At 35.6% G+C, this 14,942-nt stretch overlaps 2 protein-coding genes across 3 annotated transcripts; one reads left to right on the plus strand and one right to left on the minus strand.

The window, feature by feature from the left end:
- Positions 1-428: 428 nt before the first annotated feature.
- Positions 429-14,443, minus strand: morc3a (MORC family CW-type zinc finger 3a). Of its 2 annotated transcripts, none has more exons than XM_043249515.1 (20): positions 13,619-14,443; positions 10,393-10,497; positions 8,736-8,808; positions 8,259-8,391; positions 7,528-7,751; positions 7,176-7,332; positions 6,898-7,045; positions 6,619-6,750; positions 6,275-6,394; positions 6,031-6,128; positions 4,660-4,758; positions 4,457-4,585; positions 3,570-3,644; positions 3,353-3,395; positions 3,216-3,281; positions 3,045-3,123; positions 2,905-2,968; positions 1,716-2,796; positions 1,065-1,204; positions 429-960 (listed from the first exon to the last, which is right to left on the minus strand). In XM_043249515.1, exons 1-20 carry the CDS (start codon positions 13,922-13,924, stop codon positions 822-824), a joined length of 3,411 nt encoding a protein of 1,136 aa, XP_043105450.1. In that variant the 5' UTR covers positions 13,925-14,443; the 3' UTR covers positions 429-821. The 2 variants fall into 2 exon arrangements, with proteins under 2 accessions (XP_043105450.1, XP_043105451.1); XM_043249516.1 differs by lacking the exon at positions 13,619-14,443 and adding an exon at positions 9,531-9,668 and having other exon boundaries at positions 10,393-10,435.
- Positions 10,908-12,936, plus strand: commd6 (COMM domain containing 6). The gene is made up of 7 exons (XM_043249519.1): positions 10,908-11,099; positions 11,332-11,390; positions 11,559-11,624; positions 11,725-11,801; positions 11,940-12,108; positions 12,198-12,350; positions 12,435-12,936. Exons 1-7 carry the CDS (start codon positions 11,075-11,077, stop codon positions 12,483-12,485), a joined length of 600 nt encoding a protein of 199 aa, XP_043105454.1. The 5' UTR covers positions 10,908-11,074; the 3' UTR covers positions 12,486-12,936.
- Positions 14,444-14,942: the final 499 nt, after the last annotated feature.

The raw sequence follows: 14,942 nt of genomic DNA on the forward strand, positions 1-14,942 counted from the left end.
GAGTATTAAAACAAAAGTACTTATATTGGCACATGCATAACACGTTTCTCAAAATTACAAAGTTACAGTCTTTCTCCATAGAAAGTAATTCAGACATTCAGGCAATAATCCAAATCCTGCTGCTGTATCTCTCTTTCTAGTTTTGTCAGGTCATTAGCAGACAGAAGAGTATCTCCCCGCGGACAAAGTCAAGTCACGGCTAGGTTTTAAGAAAATACATAAATAATCGTTCCTGTAAAGTTAAATAACAGCTTCCCGACTCGTACATACAATAAAAGACATGCCTCCATTCCTCTGTGAGACATAAACATTAGACGGGCTCCATCCAGTGGACAAAACCATCCTTAAGCAGGCGGAAAAAGTTTTATTTTAAAATATTTGCAAAAGTTACTTTAAAATACATACAATCAGAAATACAGAAATCACCATTTAAACAAATATAAAATTTATTTAGCAATTAACTTTGTTTTTCAAAAACAGCATTATGTACAATATTATACACAGAAGCTTCTGTACACAAATTGAGTAGCATTTAAAACAGTTATTATCCACTCACAATTAAAAGAATTACGGTGTATTAAAAAAAAGAATATTTGCAAGCTATAAAATCATAAAATCTTTCATGAAATATTACTCTTGAATTAACTTATTTTTTTATCCAGTAACTAAAAGAACGAAAATGTGTTAAAATGTGTATAAAAAAAACTTGCAATAAGAATGGCAAGTTTTAGAGTCGAATAAAATTTGAACATTTTGTTGCCATGCTCAAAACAACAACCCTAGACTGAACTCTTTGGCAACTGGCTTTAAGTAAAGTTGATCTAAGAGGTGGAAATCTCCTGCAAGACCTGGTTTAAAATCTCATCTATGACCTCACAGTCATAATTCACTTGATCGAGGTCCAAGGCAGGAACAAAAGTGACCAATAAACGGCCGATGCTGAACCGCAGCTCTCTCAACCTGATGACAGAAGAGAAAGCAGAAATATATATGTGAATCAAAACATGAATGCTAATGAGCACATATCAGTGAAAACCTCTGAAACAAGTCAACAAGACTCTTACTTGGCCGATGTCACTGTGTTCTCTCCCTTCAAGGTCTCTTGCGCTCTCGTCTTGATCCACTCCTCTTTTTGTTTCCTCAGCTCTTCTACTTCCTTCTGCAACTGTTCGCTGTGAGCTTTCTCCTGCTCCAAGCTCTCCAACTTTTCAGTTGGTGAGATGGGGAAAAACATTGTTTAAGCATGACTCATCAAATAGTGACCATCCCTGAATTTAAGACCAGCTCCCCATCAGTGCATCTTAAAATGACAGTTCATCTAAAAATGAAAACTGTCATTTTTGGTGATAAAAATTTGGGTGAATAAAGTCATGCACACCAAAAATATTCTTGGTGCTTAACTTTGGTTAAACCACTGATGTCACGTGGACTATTTTGTCAATATTGTTGGTAATAGACGTCCCTTTAACTAGAAAGGCTTTCATGTAATATTGTTCATATAATATATTTTAATAACTTGTCAAGGTTATCATACAAGTATAAGGTTGTCAAAGTTTTGGTGAAATTTATTTTCAATATACGAATGAAAATCTACCAGATTTCATTAAAATGTCTTTATGTGTTTCAAGAACGAATGACAGTTTATAGATATGAATGATTTGGAACATCATGAAGGTGAAGCAATAATGAGAGAATTTTTTCCACCAGTTTCTCACCTTAATTCTTAGTTCGTTGCATTCTGTGTTGCGACTGTCCAGCTCTCTTAGAAGAGAGTCCAACTGAAGAGCCATTTCATCATCTTCATTTTCACGAACGCTCGGTGATGATTTTTCCTTCTTAGTCTCATCCTGTGCCTCTTTTTCAGCTTTGAATTGCACCAACACCTCATGTTGTCTTTTAAGCTCATCCCTCTCTTGTGTAAGCTTGTTGATGGACTGGGTGGCCTTCAAGTAGAGAGTCTCATATCGCTGTTCCCCTGATGGATCTGTCTGGATGCTCTCATGGCTGCAGTCCTTCTTTATAGTGAGATTCCTGAGTTCCTGAGCTTGCTTTCTGAGTTCATCTCTCTCCTGGGCTGTGGCCTCTAGGAGATCTAGCAGGTTATCCTGTTGCTTCTGTGCTTCATGTGTTGGCATAAGATCTATTTCTCCATCTGACTTTGCATGTTGTTCAAAACTGATTTTTTTCAGTATCTCCTTTTCTTTGTCAAAATTTGGTTTGTAAATATCTGTGCTACTACATCTCTCTATGTCATTGGGGCCTTCGGTTTCAGTATCATTAGTGCTTTTCAGCTTAGTAGCACTTTGTTCCATCCTTGACACATCATTCTCAATCTCTTCCTTCTTGATCTCACCTTCTTCCATTCTTGTCTGCTCATCTTTCTCTGTCTTCACAATAAAATGCTCTGTTTGGGTTGTTATACTTGTTTGGCCGCTGGAAGTCGATGGCTCCATTCTTTCCTTACTAGTGTTTTCAGTTTCCACGGAAGTTCGCTCAGTGCACTCCATATATAATCCTAGTGCATCTTCACTGTTCTTTTCTTCCATCTTCACATTAGAAAGGTCAAAGGGTTTGGGTCTTGGTGTGCTGTGGGTCTCATCGATAACAACATCATCGATTTTGCTGCTCTCTACATTGTTTTCAGCAACTTTGTCTGCTCTCTCCAAAGCTGAGGTTATGACATCGGATGTAGCTGCGGATGTTGATGGGCTGTCTGGTGTGCCGTTACAGCAGTGAAATAATGATCTCGCTCTTTTTACAGTTTGGCTCTGGGATAAACCAAGACTTCTATTTTTTCTGAAGAAGACAGGTTCGAAATCATGTTGTTTGCAAAAACAGAATTAAGAGAGAATAAATTGACATACATGTGTAAAAATAGAGGAAGGAGGAATGAGAATAATGTACCTTTTAGAAGTGGAAAGGGACATGACATTTGAAATGACAGGCATTCTGTCTGAGGGGCTAGAAGCTGTTCAAACACGGAATATTAATAACAAAATTTAGATTCTAGATTAAATAAAAATGCACATGCAATTTAGCCTCACCAGACTGTGAAAGGGTCACTGAGTTGAAAGGGCTCATTTCTGTCAAAGAAACTGTAGATGATCTGGATGAGGAAGGGTCCTTGGGAAACAAAAAGGAAGACCAAGACTTCAAGAAGTTCTGTAACATGTAATTGCTTATCTAATATTTGATTACAAATAGCAAAAATTTACTTTTTGGTACAGTTGACGCACACGGTCAACTTTCCTTTTCAGATCCTCATTATGTTGAAGGAGCAACTGTTCAGAAAAAAACATCAGAGTGAAAAAACAACACCACCACTGGATGGAGAAATCTGAGAAGATATTACCTGATTTCTTTGCTCTTCCTGCTGTTTTTTGAGGTTTTTCTCACTGTGGCAACATAACAAAAGAACATCAGTATCAGACTATGTCACTTCTGGACACCTTGTATATCAGATCCATTTTCTTAATCTTATCACTGGCTTATCTTAATTTTTTGGGTAATGTAATTCATTATTTTTCAGATAATATGAATTAACAGTAAAAAAAAAAAACTTCACTCACTGCTGTTTGTATTCTTTCAGGCAGTCTGAATTTTCATCTTCAGAATCTTCAGCTTCTTCTGGATCTTCACATCGCCTAGATGAAGAAAGAACAGTTGTTTGAGCTACGACATGTTTAGAGATTTGCACACACACACACAAAATTAAATTTGCATACAAAATGGATGATCATGTTCTGTTTATTATAATAAAACCCATAAACAAACAATTATTACCTATGAAATATAAACAACGTACCATAATATATATAAATATAAAATCTTTTTAAAAAGTTACTAATCCACAAGTAAAACCATGAGTATAAATCATTAAATTGTAACCAAAAAGCATTTCAAAGTTCATGAAACAAAACATTGCCCTTGATGTAAAAAACAAAAAGAAAAAAAAGTGAATTCTTAAATTTAACAATATAGTCTCTTATTTCACCAGTAAATTCTCAAAAATAATAACATCCCTTCTAAAAACATCACTAATTAAAAATAGCAAGTACCGTATAATATTTTTCCCTAGCTATAAAATAAAAGGTTACTGATGATTTTGATAATTTTTTTCTCTTTTATGAAAAGGACAAATAGCCATGCTCGTGGTTTTGGCCACCTGAGAGCGAATGCACACTAACAGGAAGCAAGTGTACAAGACTGCCCCAGGTCTTAAAAGTTCCGACAGCTAGTGCATGTACCCATAGTCACCAGACTTTATCTTGCCTTTTTACAGAGCCTTGGAATTTCGCAGAATGATATCTCTTCTTAAACAGCTTAGAACTGCTTTAACTATAGGTTAAGATTTACAACTCTTTATTTCTCCTAGGACCTGTTCTCCTATTTCTTGAATACTGCTGGAAATAAATCATTTTTCAAGCCAAACAATTAAAGGTACGATTAAACAAACCTGAACTGGGGGTCTGGATTAAATCGACAGAACCATTTTTCTGGGAGCTTATTCATGTCAATGCCATCTGGAAGTTTCCTCCATTTCATACATTCATCACACTGAACCCAGTTCTGATCAGGACGCTTCCTTTATGATAAAAAAGGAACAATGGTTATATTTGGAAAGAGAAAGAAATATTTTGAAGTTGCATGTATACTAACGGGATATCCTCCATAGGTACTGTAGTGTTTAATCCCTTCTTATGGCAGATTGCTTTCCAATACTCTTCCAGTTTCACTCCCAAAATGTTCATGGTTTTCCTGTGTGGACAAATAATATGCAGCTTTGATTTCTATATTATTGATTTCTCATTTAACTTGCTCCGGAAAACTTGTAAAAAGATCATTTTATCATAATTTATCATTTATTTACTGATATTTGGAAGCAGTTTTAGGGAGTATGCTATTCATTTTCACTGTAATGGCAATGAATCTAAGCTCTATTTATCCTCAAAACCTACTTCTCAACTTTCTTCATTATCTATTTTTAACTGTTTGCTTGAAGTTAAAGCTTAGTTTTCAAATAATTTTCTTCGATTTTTAGATATAAAAAATGATTAGTCAAAGACCAGTAGGTTTCTCTGTGTGCATACGTGTATTTACAATTGCTCTTTCAATGCTGGGTAAGAGCTTTGGTGTTCTCTACAGTACTTCTTTTAATGTTTTGTAGCAATACTCTTAATTTTAATCTTTCAGTAGTTTTCATTAATTCCACATTAAGTGGTAAATTCAACATTAAGCACCTCTGCCCAGTACTGTCAAAAAGGAGCGGTGTCATTATGGTTCACGCTCTTGTCACTTTAGTTACAGACTATTTTACACAACTAAACAGTTGCTACAGTTGAAACCGAGCATCAGAATGGGGATAAAAGGTGATTTAAGTGACTTTGAATGTGGCATGGTTGTTGGTGCCAGATGGGCTGGTGAATAAAAAATGTTAAACAGAATATTGAATTCGAAATTTAGAAATGGTAAATTTTCAAAATTTTAATTCTTGTTTGTAAGTCACTACATAGGTGAACCTGGCTGCGTCTTATCTAAAATTCTTTCAACATATACTCACTTTCCAAGTTTTAGATCATCTTCTACATTCTCTTTAGTTCTTCCTCAGCATTTAGCTTCTATGGGATCGTGAATTATTAGCTATACTGCTCCTCACCTGTGGAACTTAATACCCAGGACATTCGTATTTTTAAATTTAGTTTGAAAACATGCCTTTTTAATCAGGCATACTAGTGATTATTTATTTATTTAGTGTCTTGTGATGGTGTAAAGATTTTAATGCTGGCTACCAATTGTATTGCTGCTTGTTAACTGTTTTACATGTTTTTTTTTTGCATATAATATCTCCTACAGTATCACTGATGAAACATATAAATAAGATATATTATTATTTTTAACTAGTTTAACGTGTCAATCAAACTAATAATGAAACTAGACTAAAGCGGAGTATGACATCCCTGTAACTTCCAAACTTTCATTTAAATTGTTCTAAACTAACATTAAATTCCACCTGTAGAGTATTACACTCACCTGTACTCGTCTGTGTAGTCAAAGTCCTGTTTGTTGTGTGTTGGCTTAAGGAAGTTACACTCAATCACTGCAATGACTCCAACTCCTTTTTCATTTGCCTTATTGTAAAATCAACATTGGAATTGCATTCAGATACTTCAAGCAGTAAAAATAATAAACTATTAAACATTACTTTGTCACACCAAAGCATGTGGCAAAGAGGGTGTTAAGCCGCAAAAAATGTATTAAAAATGTAAGCAGTTACCTTGGTTTGACATCCAACACGTTCATAGGCTTTGATAAGCCTGTTTTTGTGGTACATCATGACACCATAATAATCTTTGCTCTTGGTGTTGTAGCCAAATATGATGGGAACGTTTTCTCTCTGAGAGGAGAAGACTTAAGGAAAGCTCACTATATAATTGTATGCATTCAACGAGTTGGTTAAATTCATAGGTTTATGTGAAACTGTTTTCATGTTCAAAAACAAATTATTCTGTCTCTCTGTCTATTCTGTCCTATTTTTCCAATACCTAAATTTCAAATAGTTATGATATACAATTTTTTTTGGGTGGAAACAGGAAATCATGAATATGAATGATTAGATACATTTAGAAAATTGGGTTTGTATTTATCCTTGACAATGTTTGCCAGGCTTTTGGAGATCAGCTGGGTTTTCACTTTCTGTCCACGAAGTATAATCTGCATTCTGGGCTTCAAGTATAAGATACTACAGTATGCCTACAAAAAAAAAAAAACCATGAATACAGACACATGTAGTATTACCGTTATGTTCTGTGAACTGTAACGCATAATGAAGTAGACACATATTTAAATACTACTGCAATGCGTTAAGACCTTCTCAACAAAGGAGGGTGAAGTACTCACCCGAAGAGAGAAGTCGCTCTCTGGACTTGACTGAAATGAGTGAAACGGTTGCTTGTATTTCTCCTTTTCACTCTCAAATACTTCAGATGGAATCTGGATGTCATAGCGGTCTGTGTCGAAGTCAAACTCCGATTTACCTGTGGATGTTCTGTAGCAGAAAAAAAAATGTCCCGAACATTTAATCTGTCCATTTCTAGGTCTGGTAGCTCAAGAGAATGACAATAACAAAACCAATCGCTGCTTTGATCTACAATATCAGCAGATCTTTTGATTCTCACTTGCGGAGGTTCCAGATGATGATTCGTGTTCCATTGGTCTCGGAGTCAAAGTGTGCGTTGATGGCATTGAGTTCACAGAGAAGATCCGCCTCTGTATGGAACAGAGAGTAGCGCAGGATATCTTGAAGACTTTTTTCATGTTGTGAGTCAGGTCGGAGTGAGAGGAGAAGTCAAGGATGCAGACATCGAATTGAGAAAATAAATATATGCTGAAACTAATACTTGAATACGACTTCTTATAATAGCTCTAATACCCTCTGCTTCTCTTTATATCAAGCCAAATATTCTATTATATCCTATGTAGTCCATTTAGGCCTACTCGTGTCTTTGCTTATTTGAAAGGTAAGGATATATGAGTGTCGAATGCGTTCGAATGAGACAATGGGTACAACGACATTCTCTGCATGTATCTCCTGAAGATACGTCTGGGACAGAAGGCCCACACACATGGACTTTCCATTCTTGGAAAAAACAAGGGCATCCTTTCCTAAGCGCATAGAACCAGACTTGAATCCATTGCCGTAAAGGCCCACAGGGACATGGCCATTTATAGCCTCCTTGTCACTGAAGCCAAAACTGAGAAGGAGAGGAACACAGTATGGTACATAGTAAATATAACAGTAAAAGCTGTTATTTTAAACTTCAAATGTAAAAACTCATCAAATAATCCTAAACAAATGATTTACGCTTATCACAAAAATAAAGAAGCAAGCGTTTTCAACAGTGATAATGGAAAATGCTTCTTGAGCATAGAATGATTTCTAAAGGAATTTTATTATTAGCATTTTTCTTTTTCAAATGATTGCAGCAAGAGACCTAGAAATGTTTTAAAATCATACCAAATAAATGCAATTTTACATATAAAGACAGAGCGTTACAAAATTTTTCTTTTAAAATAAAATGAAACTTTTTATTCATCAAAGAACCCTGGAAAAGGATACCGTTTCCAAATTTCGCTAACAATTAACTACAACATTAAGAAAGGACTATAAAGTACCAAATCAGAATAATTAGAATGATTTATCAAAGATCATATAACCCAAGTGTATGTTGGTTAACTTATTGATTTGTGTTCTCACCCACCTGAGCATTTTGTACATCTTATCATAATTCATTCCTGCTCCATTATCCATGAAAATTAGACAGTCTTGACCTCTGATTAATGTCCTATCAATCCAAAACGTTTTGGCACTTACATCTGGGTCATAAGCATTGTCTAAGGAAGAAAAGATCAATTTAAATATTATCAGATAATACGCATTCATTTCGACTTTGAGTGGCTAAGCACTAATGAAACAGTTAGTCTGTTATTTTCTTTCTTGGCCCTGGCTATCTGTCTTTGAGCAATACATTGGATGCAATAAAATTACTTACACAATTAATTGATAACAGTACAACATTTCATTAAACATTGGCAATACAAGCAGGGATGCGTTTATGTGGGGAAACTAGGTTACAAACTCAAAGTAATCTAACCCTTGAGGACACACATGCATTGACAAACTGCTGAACACATTCTCACAATGATCAATATAGGAAGATATCAAAAGTTTCACTCACCTATCAGCTCTGCAATAGCACTGAAGGGCCAGGTGTGGCTGGTGGAGTTGGTGTGAAGGAACTTTGGATTTAACTATAAAAGGATCAAAGGCACAGTAAAATACATTTTTATAAAACTATGCACCTATGCTTTGTTTTACAAAGCAGTGAATCTGGTCATCTTACATTTTTTTTCTCCATATTATGAATTTGCAGGTAAATGTAACAGGCATTATTTGTGGGAAGTTTTCATTATTTACACTACACTTTATGAGTTTATAAAAAAAGTAAACAGAATTTTTATTAAGAACATTTTACTCATGGTTTGGTAAAACCACCATGAGCTTAAGTTATAGTGTTACATATCAGTATGTCTACTTTTTTTTACTGTAATTTAAGTTGGGCCAGGCTTTCTTTCATGTAAAGTTTGAAGATTAGCCTTTTCTCTTTCATATATCAAAGACATGAATCCATGATATAGAATGGAAGTAATATAGCTTCCAAAAAGGAATATTTAATTTGAAAATCAACTAGGATACGAAGTCCTTTAAAGCTGTCCAATTAAATGAGTTATAACTAACATCGGGGTCTGTCAGATAATGTACTAGACCAGTGGTTCCCAACCTTTTTTAACTCACAGCCCACACAACCAAACACATATGTTTCCGCGGCCCACTGCAAAAAAATTTAAATGAACCTGTTATTTGTGTCGGGTTAGTAACTGAGCTACCACACATGTGAAACCTAGCGCTAGGTACTCGCTGCTATATTTTCTTCTTTTAGGTTTATTTTGAGTCTTTTCTGTGTCCTGCTTACTTGTAGATGAAGTATTTTCCCTTTTCAGCGATCCCGTTGTCAACCATTTATCCATGTTTACATCTGTTTTGGCATGTATGCAGCAAAAATATGTTACATAGCCTAAATCGGCGGGTTGTTTTTAAACCAATCAACGACCTGGAATAGTGAACGCATAGTAACAGTTTATTATTATTTTTTGTTATTTAATTAATTATGATATTTAATTATTACTACACATTTTTACGTACATTAGCAATATTATTATTTCTATTGATAATAACTGGCGGCCCCCCTGCAATACCGTTGCGGCCCACAGGTTGAAAACCACTGTACTAGACTAATACTAAGTTTAATTTTGCCCAATCGGAGTCGCTGTTTCTCAGAAGCTATTTTAAAGGATTAGCTACAGTCACACCAAAGGGGCTGATAAACTATTAGCGTAAAAAGCTAAAAGTCCCGAGCGCCCATTTATGCATTTGGATGAATACATAACTGGATGTATGCTCGATTAGGCGTTTCTCTTTGACAGAGAAACGAAACTGAAAATAATATCCGATATTTGAGCCTTTCTAATAGGACGACGAACTCCTACGTCACAGCAAAACATATGCATGTCCCCGATTTAAACGATCACATAACGTCCCCGCTGTCAATACACTGCGAAAACACATGTTGTTTATTACTAAGAGAAAACACATGAGTTAGTTTGTGATGAAATAGCTCGTCAGCTTGTCAATGACATGCTAACAGTGTATGAAGTTATTACGCGTGAACTTTTCCATATATATATATATTAGCATTGCACGTATATTATCAGGGTGTGAACTACCCCGCGTTAATTACACACGTCAGGACAAAGAGATGTATTAAATATTCATACCGCACTGAGCGGGATTCCTCTCTCTGTTTGCACTGCCATCCTCGACGAACAAACCCGCGACGACACAAAACTTCCACAAACGTGACTCTCTGACATCCGGGAGGGCTGATAGATAGCATTTTCAAAATAAGCTCAAATATTACATACATTAAATTAATATTAAGAATTTGACATAATATCCACAATATATAATGATGATATAATTTGGTGTATTAACATGTAGTTTTTAAAGAAAAAAAACACATCACGTCAAATTAAATAACTATTGATATGGATAACTATATATATTTCTCTTTTTTATTATCTAGGACATAGTCGAATTATTTTTATTGACACCGACATTCCCATAAATAAAAATATATATGGATTAACTAAGAATTCACTTTGGAAATCCAAGATACACCTTGGGTAACCGTTGTTCTACACTTGCTTTGTTCAATTTTGTTTTTTTTACTTTTTCGTTATTTCTTCACAACACCAACCGACTGCCGTACTATTATTTTGAAATGAAATCTTAAGATCTGTCACTTCCGGTCTGGAACTGCTTTACAGAAGTAGAAAAACAAAACAGTGCTGGACAAGACAAATTGATCAATGCGTTCAGAACAGCCTTGAATTTAAAAAGTCGCTTGCAGCATATGCTGAATACAGTCTTATGGTAATATTGCAATAGTTGTCGAAGATGTTAGGGCTGGATCTGTCAACTGGTGAGTAGAATGTTACTACTTTCTTGTAAATAAAGAGCAAAGCAGCAACGTGTTTGAAGTCTCGTTCTGTGAAAGTCAATGTTAACCATATATGCATATGTTAATGTGTATTTTTATAGAAATCGTATACAGTATTATACTAGACGTTTTTTTGCGCAGAAAGTAATACATCGATTTTTATCTAGCATCAATACATTTTGGTATGCTGATAAGTGGCTTTTTTAAATTGCAGGTGTAGGTGATGTGGTCGAAAAAATCGAAAAGCTCCCCATAGACTTGTTTGCAGAAATAGTAAGATGTTTAATTACATGGTCTGGTCATGTACTATGGGATGAATGTTTTTAAAAAATGCAAAACATCACAGATAATATAGACATGTTATCATAGTAGTGATTTATCAAATGTCCTATTTTTAAGTGTTCTATTGACCGTTCTGGCACTTTTCTTTTCATTTTCCAGCTTCAGTCAATCCTGGTTCACCTTCAGGATCAGAACAGAGCAGTAGATCTGATCGAAACCTGCGATGTAAGTTCACAAATCTACATCCCTTTTATTACACTATAAATTAAGCATGCATGTACCTGGTTTTTCTTTTGTCTTAGCAATTCTTTCATTTTCCTAACAGAAATTTCAAAGAGTTGGAATAAACCTTGATCAGAAAGCCGTCCAAGATGTTATAAAATTGATGACATACTATTTTAGGTACAGTACTAACTACATACTGTCGTTTATGTATATGTTTGAGATTTAAAAATGCTTTTTCAATCCTTTTTGCGTACATGTCTTATACAGTTTGTCTTGTTTGATATGATTTTTTATGAGAGATGTTAATTTAATCAGGTTGGCTGCAAAGAGCAATCTCAGTGCGGAGGTCTTGGTCAGTAAATTGACTGAATGCAGCAGCAAATGGTCCAAACCGACTCTACAGTTGGTGCACCGGCTTTGGACTGAACATGGTGCTCTTGTACATGCACATCAGGAGGTCCTGACAATGGCTAGTATTGGACAGGTGTGTCACACGATCCTCGCTTACAGTGTAAAACTGCTCGACCACTGTTCTCTGTCAGGTTGTTGATATCAAAGCTTCTTCACCCTTAGCTTGTAGATATGCAGTGGAAGCTTGGAATGGCAGTGAGCTCAGATACCTGCCGATCCCTCAACTCCCCGTTCATCTCTGTTCTGATGAAAATTGCTGACACATCAGGAGATATGTCATATAAATCCTTTGAGATGACAGTTCAGCAGTTTCAGGTACGGAAGAATGCGTATGCATTGTCATTCAACGCTCAACTTTTTGCAATTAATCATTCTCTCTCTTTTTTTTTTTCCCCTCAGAACTTCTACAGGCAGTTCAAGGAAATGGCCTCGGTTTTAGAGACAGTTTAATATTTTTCTGCAGGCGATTTTAACAGAAGTGATTGTGAACCATTTAGTCTATGACCAAATGTTTACATACAAGTATGGTTTTTAAAAACATAAATTTGTTGAATTTTGCACTGAGCTTTTATTGTTTTCTACTGTTACAGTAGCTGCGAGGTTAGAGTTCTTTATTGTAATAATTTGGAAAATGTCATCATACATTAATATTTGTCATTATTATTGATATTTATAGTTGTCTTCAGTGCCCAACCTCTAATTTTTTTTTTTTTCAACTTTCAAATAATATGAACATGATGCTCAAAAATATGAATTTCTTTAGAGTGGAAAACACTCTTTTTCATTAATAAAAATATTTTAAAAAAATAATAATATTTTGTTTATAGTCCTTTTTAATGTGCCGCACCCATTGAAAAGTAACCATAATGCTTAACAGTAGGGATGATGTTTTATGCAGAATTCAGTAGATCTAATTATTTAAAACATAAAAAGGCAGAAGGTTATCCTGTTTTTTTTTGTTTTTTTTTTGTAGTGCCTGCCTTTTTAAGAAATCTAATTTTAGCAGCTCTGTCCTCTTTTTCACTGCAGTCTAAAAGATCCAATTTAGATATATTTGAATTTGATTTTGCAGTGAAAGGAATAATCCCAACAGAGCAGAATACTTTCTAAATGAACACTTTAGTCTGAATACTTTCAGACTATATGTGATGAAGGGTCTTTGATAGGTTATTTATATCTTATTTAGCGTCCTTTAGGAACTATACTCTCAGTCCGGCGTAATAATCAATGAACTCTGCCGCCGTACCATGGGTGCAACAGGCGCAATAATATCACGCAGCGCCTGAAAACACCTAAGTGCCAAGTAAACTTCCGCGACAACCAACGTGACCACCTGCTTTCACAGGGAGCGTGCCTTGTAACCATGGAGACGATTCAGAAGATATTTACCTTGGAGCAGATCCTGAACCGTATCTATTACCGTACCGGAATACAGTGAAGATGAGGTTTCGTAACGTGTGTTGTAGCGAGTGGAACCTAAACCTAGCCCTTATTGGTTGCATTGCTAACGGCAACAGCAGTGCTTTTTCAATCTGGTCGTTCAAGTTACATAATAATAATAACAACAACAATACTATACTTACAGTCACGGGCGATGATCCACTTGGTTCTGTCTTTACTCTGGAGATTGTTGGGATGGCCGTCTCCTTTAGACGCCGAACCGTGGTACAGGAAACACTGTCCATTTTTTCAAAATAGTCATCTGGTCCAAAATGCTCCGAGCAAACACGCCATTTCTTTATTGACTGTACCGGTGTTTTGAGATCTATGTTCAGAACAGCTAGCCACTGATTCATTCGTTTCTTTCTTTTCGTGGGAATTCTATGAAACATGACGGTAGAGTACACCTTCGACTTGCTGTCACAGCCCTTCACAACGCACATCACCATGGTTAATCGCACACAGGGAAATCCTGCCGCTAACCAATTTGCAACTCTTCAGCTACACCAACGATGGTAGTTACCCAGATGGGGACTATTTTCAGGAGCTGCGAGATACTGCGCCAGCTGCTCCCACAGTACGACAGTTCCGTGATTATCACGCCTAAATCAGAGTATAGATCTTAGCCATAAACTTTTCATTTTTCTGTCGGTCTTAGTACACGGTGTTCAATAGTTCAAGGTTTAAATAGGATAAATAACGACACTCTTTGTTCATTTTTGAGCGAGATGCTAACGGTCTAATCGGATTCAATGATCTATGCTAAGCTACGGCTAAAAGCGCTACCGGCGGTAAAGCTCGGTTGTAACTCTAGGGGAGTTGGAAACTGATCTTATTTACAAAAAGTGTGTTCCTTTAAGCTGTGCACTTGCTAGACATTTGAAGAAAACAATAGTAAAACATATTTAAACATGAATTAACTGAAGGTTATAAAAGTTGAAATGACAGATGTTTCTGCAGTATACCTTAGTAGCCTATGTATGCTATATTCCATAATGCAATGTGCTTGACCTCCTGTCTGTCTAATAAACTGCATTGAAATTGTCACTGCTGGCTTTTCTACTGCTAGATCTTTATACAAGAAGTTTTAATAAATTTCACACACAAAAACATTATTATAAATAGCATTAGAGAGCATTAACATGTTTTTCTATGTCTCATGTTTAGTTTTCTACAAGACCATCTGATCACATGACATTTACAGCTTAAAAAGCATTCTCTTTAAATGAGAGCTCCAGGTTGTGTAATTCAGAGAAGCATACTACTATTACTATTTTTACAATATTTTTACAATACTACATTATACTTCTACCATACGGCTGTATATTACTTAATATGAAGTATGTGGGTATTTGATTGGAAACATGTACAGTATTTAATCAAAATCCATTACAACGTTGAGGGACAGCAGAGGGCGCCGTAAAGTATTATTTTTGTGCAGCAGGCTATAATTTGTTTTACAAAAAC

Source organism: Puntigrus tetrazona, chromosome 9 (genome assembly GCF_018831695.1).
Source record: "Puntigrus tetrazona isolate hp1 chromosome 9, ASM1883169v1, whole genome shotgun sequence".
NCBI classification, from domain to species: Eukaryota; Metazoa; Chordata; class Actinopteri; order Cypriniformes; family Cyprinidae; genus Puntigrus; species Puntigrus tetrazona.

What these genes read in the sequence shown, in the direction of transcription:
- commd6 (XM_043249519.1), top strand. Translation starts at nt 11,075, where the DNA reads ATGTTAGGGCTGGATCTGTCAACTG. An exon ending in AGGGCTGGATCTGTCAACTG is followed by an intron (nt 11,100 to 11,331) that starts GTGAGTAGAATG and finishes TTTAAATTGCAG; the next exon opens with GTGTAGGTGATGTGGTCGAA. An exon ending in TTGATGACATACTATTTTAG is followed by an intron (nt 11,802 to 11,939) that starts GTACAGTACTAA and finishes TAATTTAATCAG; the next exon opens with GTTGGCTGCAAAGAGCAATC.
- morc3a (XM_043249515.1), bottom strand. Translation starts at nt 13,924, where the DNA reads ATGGTGATGTGCGTTGTGAAGGGCTGTGACAGCAAGTCGAAGGTGTAC. An exon ending in GACTACACAGACGAGTACAG is followed by an intron (nt 4,759 to 6,030) that starts GTGAGTGTAATA and finishes TTGTCCACACAG; the next exon opens with GAAAACCATGAACATTTTGG. An exon ending in TGCGTCAACTGTACCAAAAA is followed by an intron (nt 3,124 to 3,215) that starts GTAAATTTTTGC and finishes TTGTTTCCCAAG; the next exon opens with GACCCTTCCTCATCCAGATC.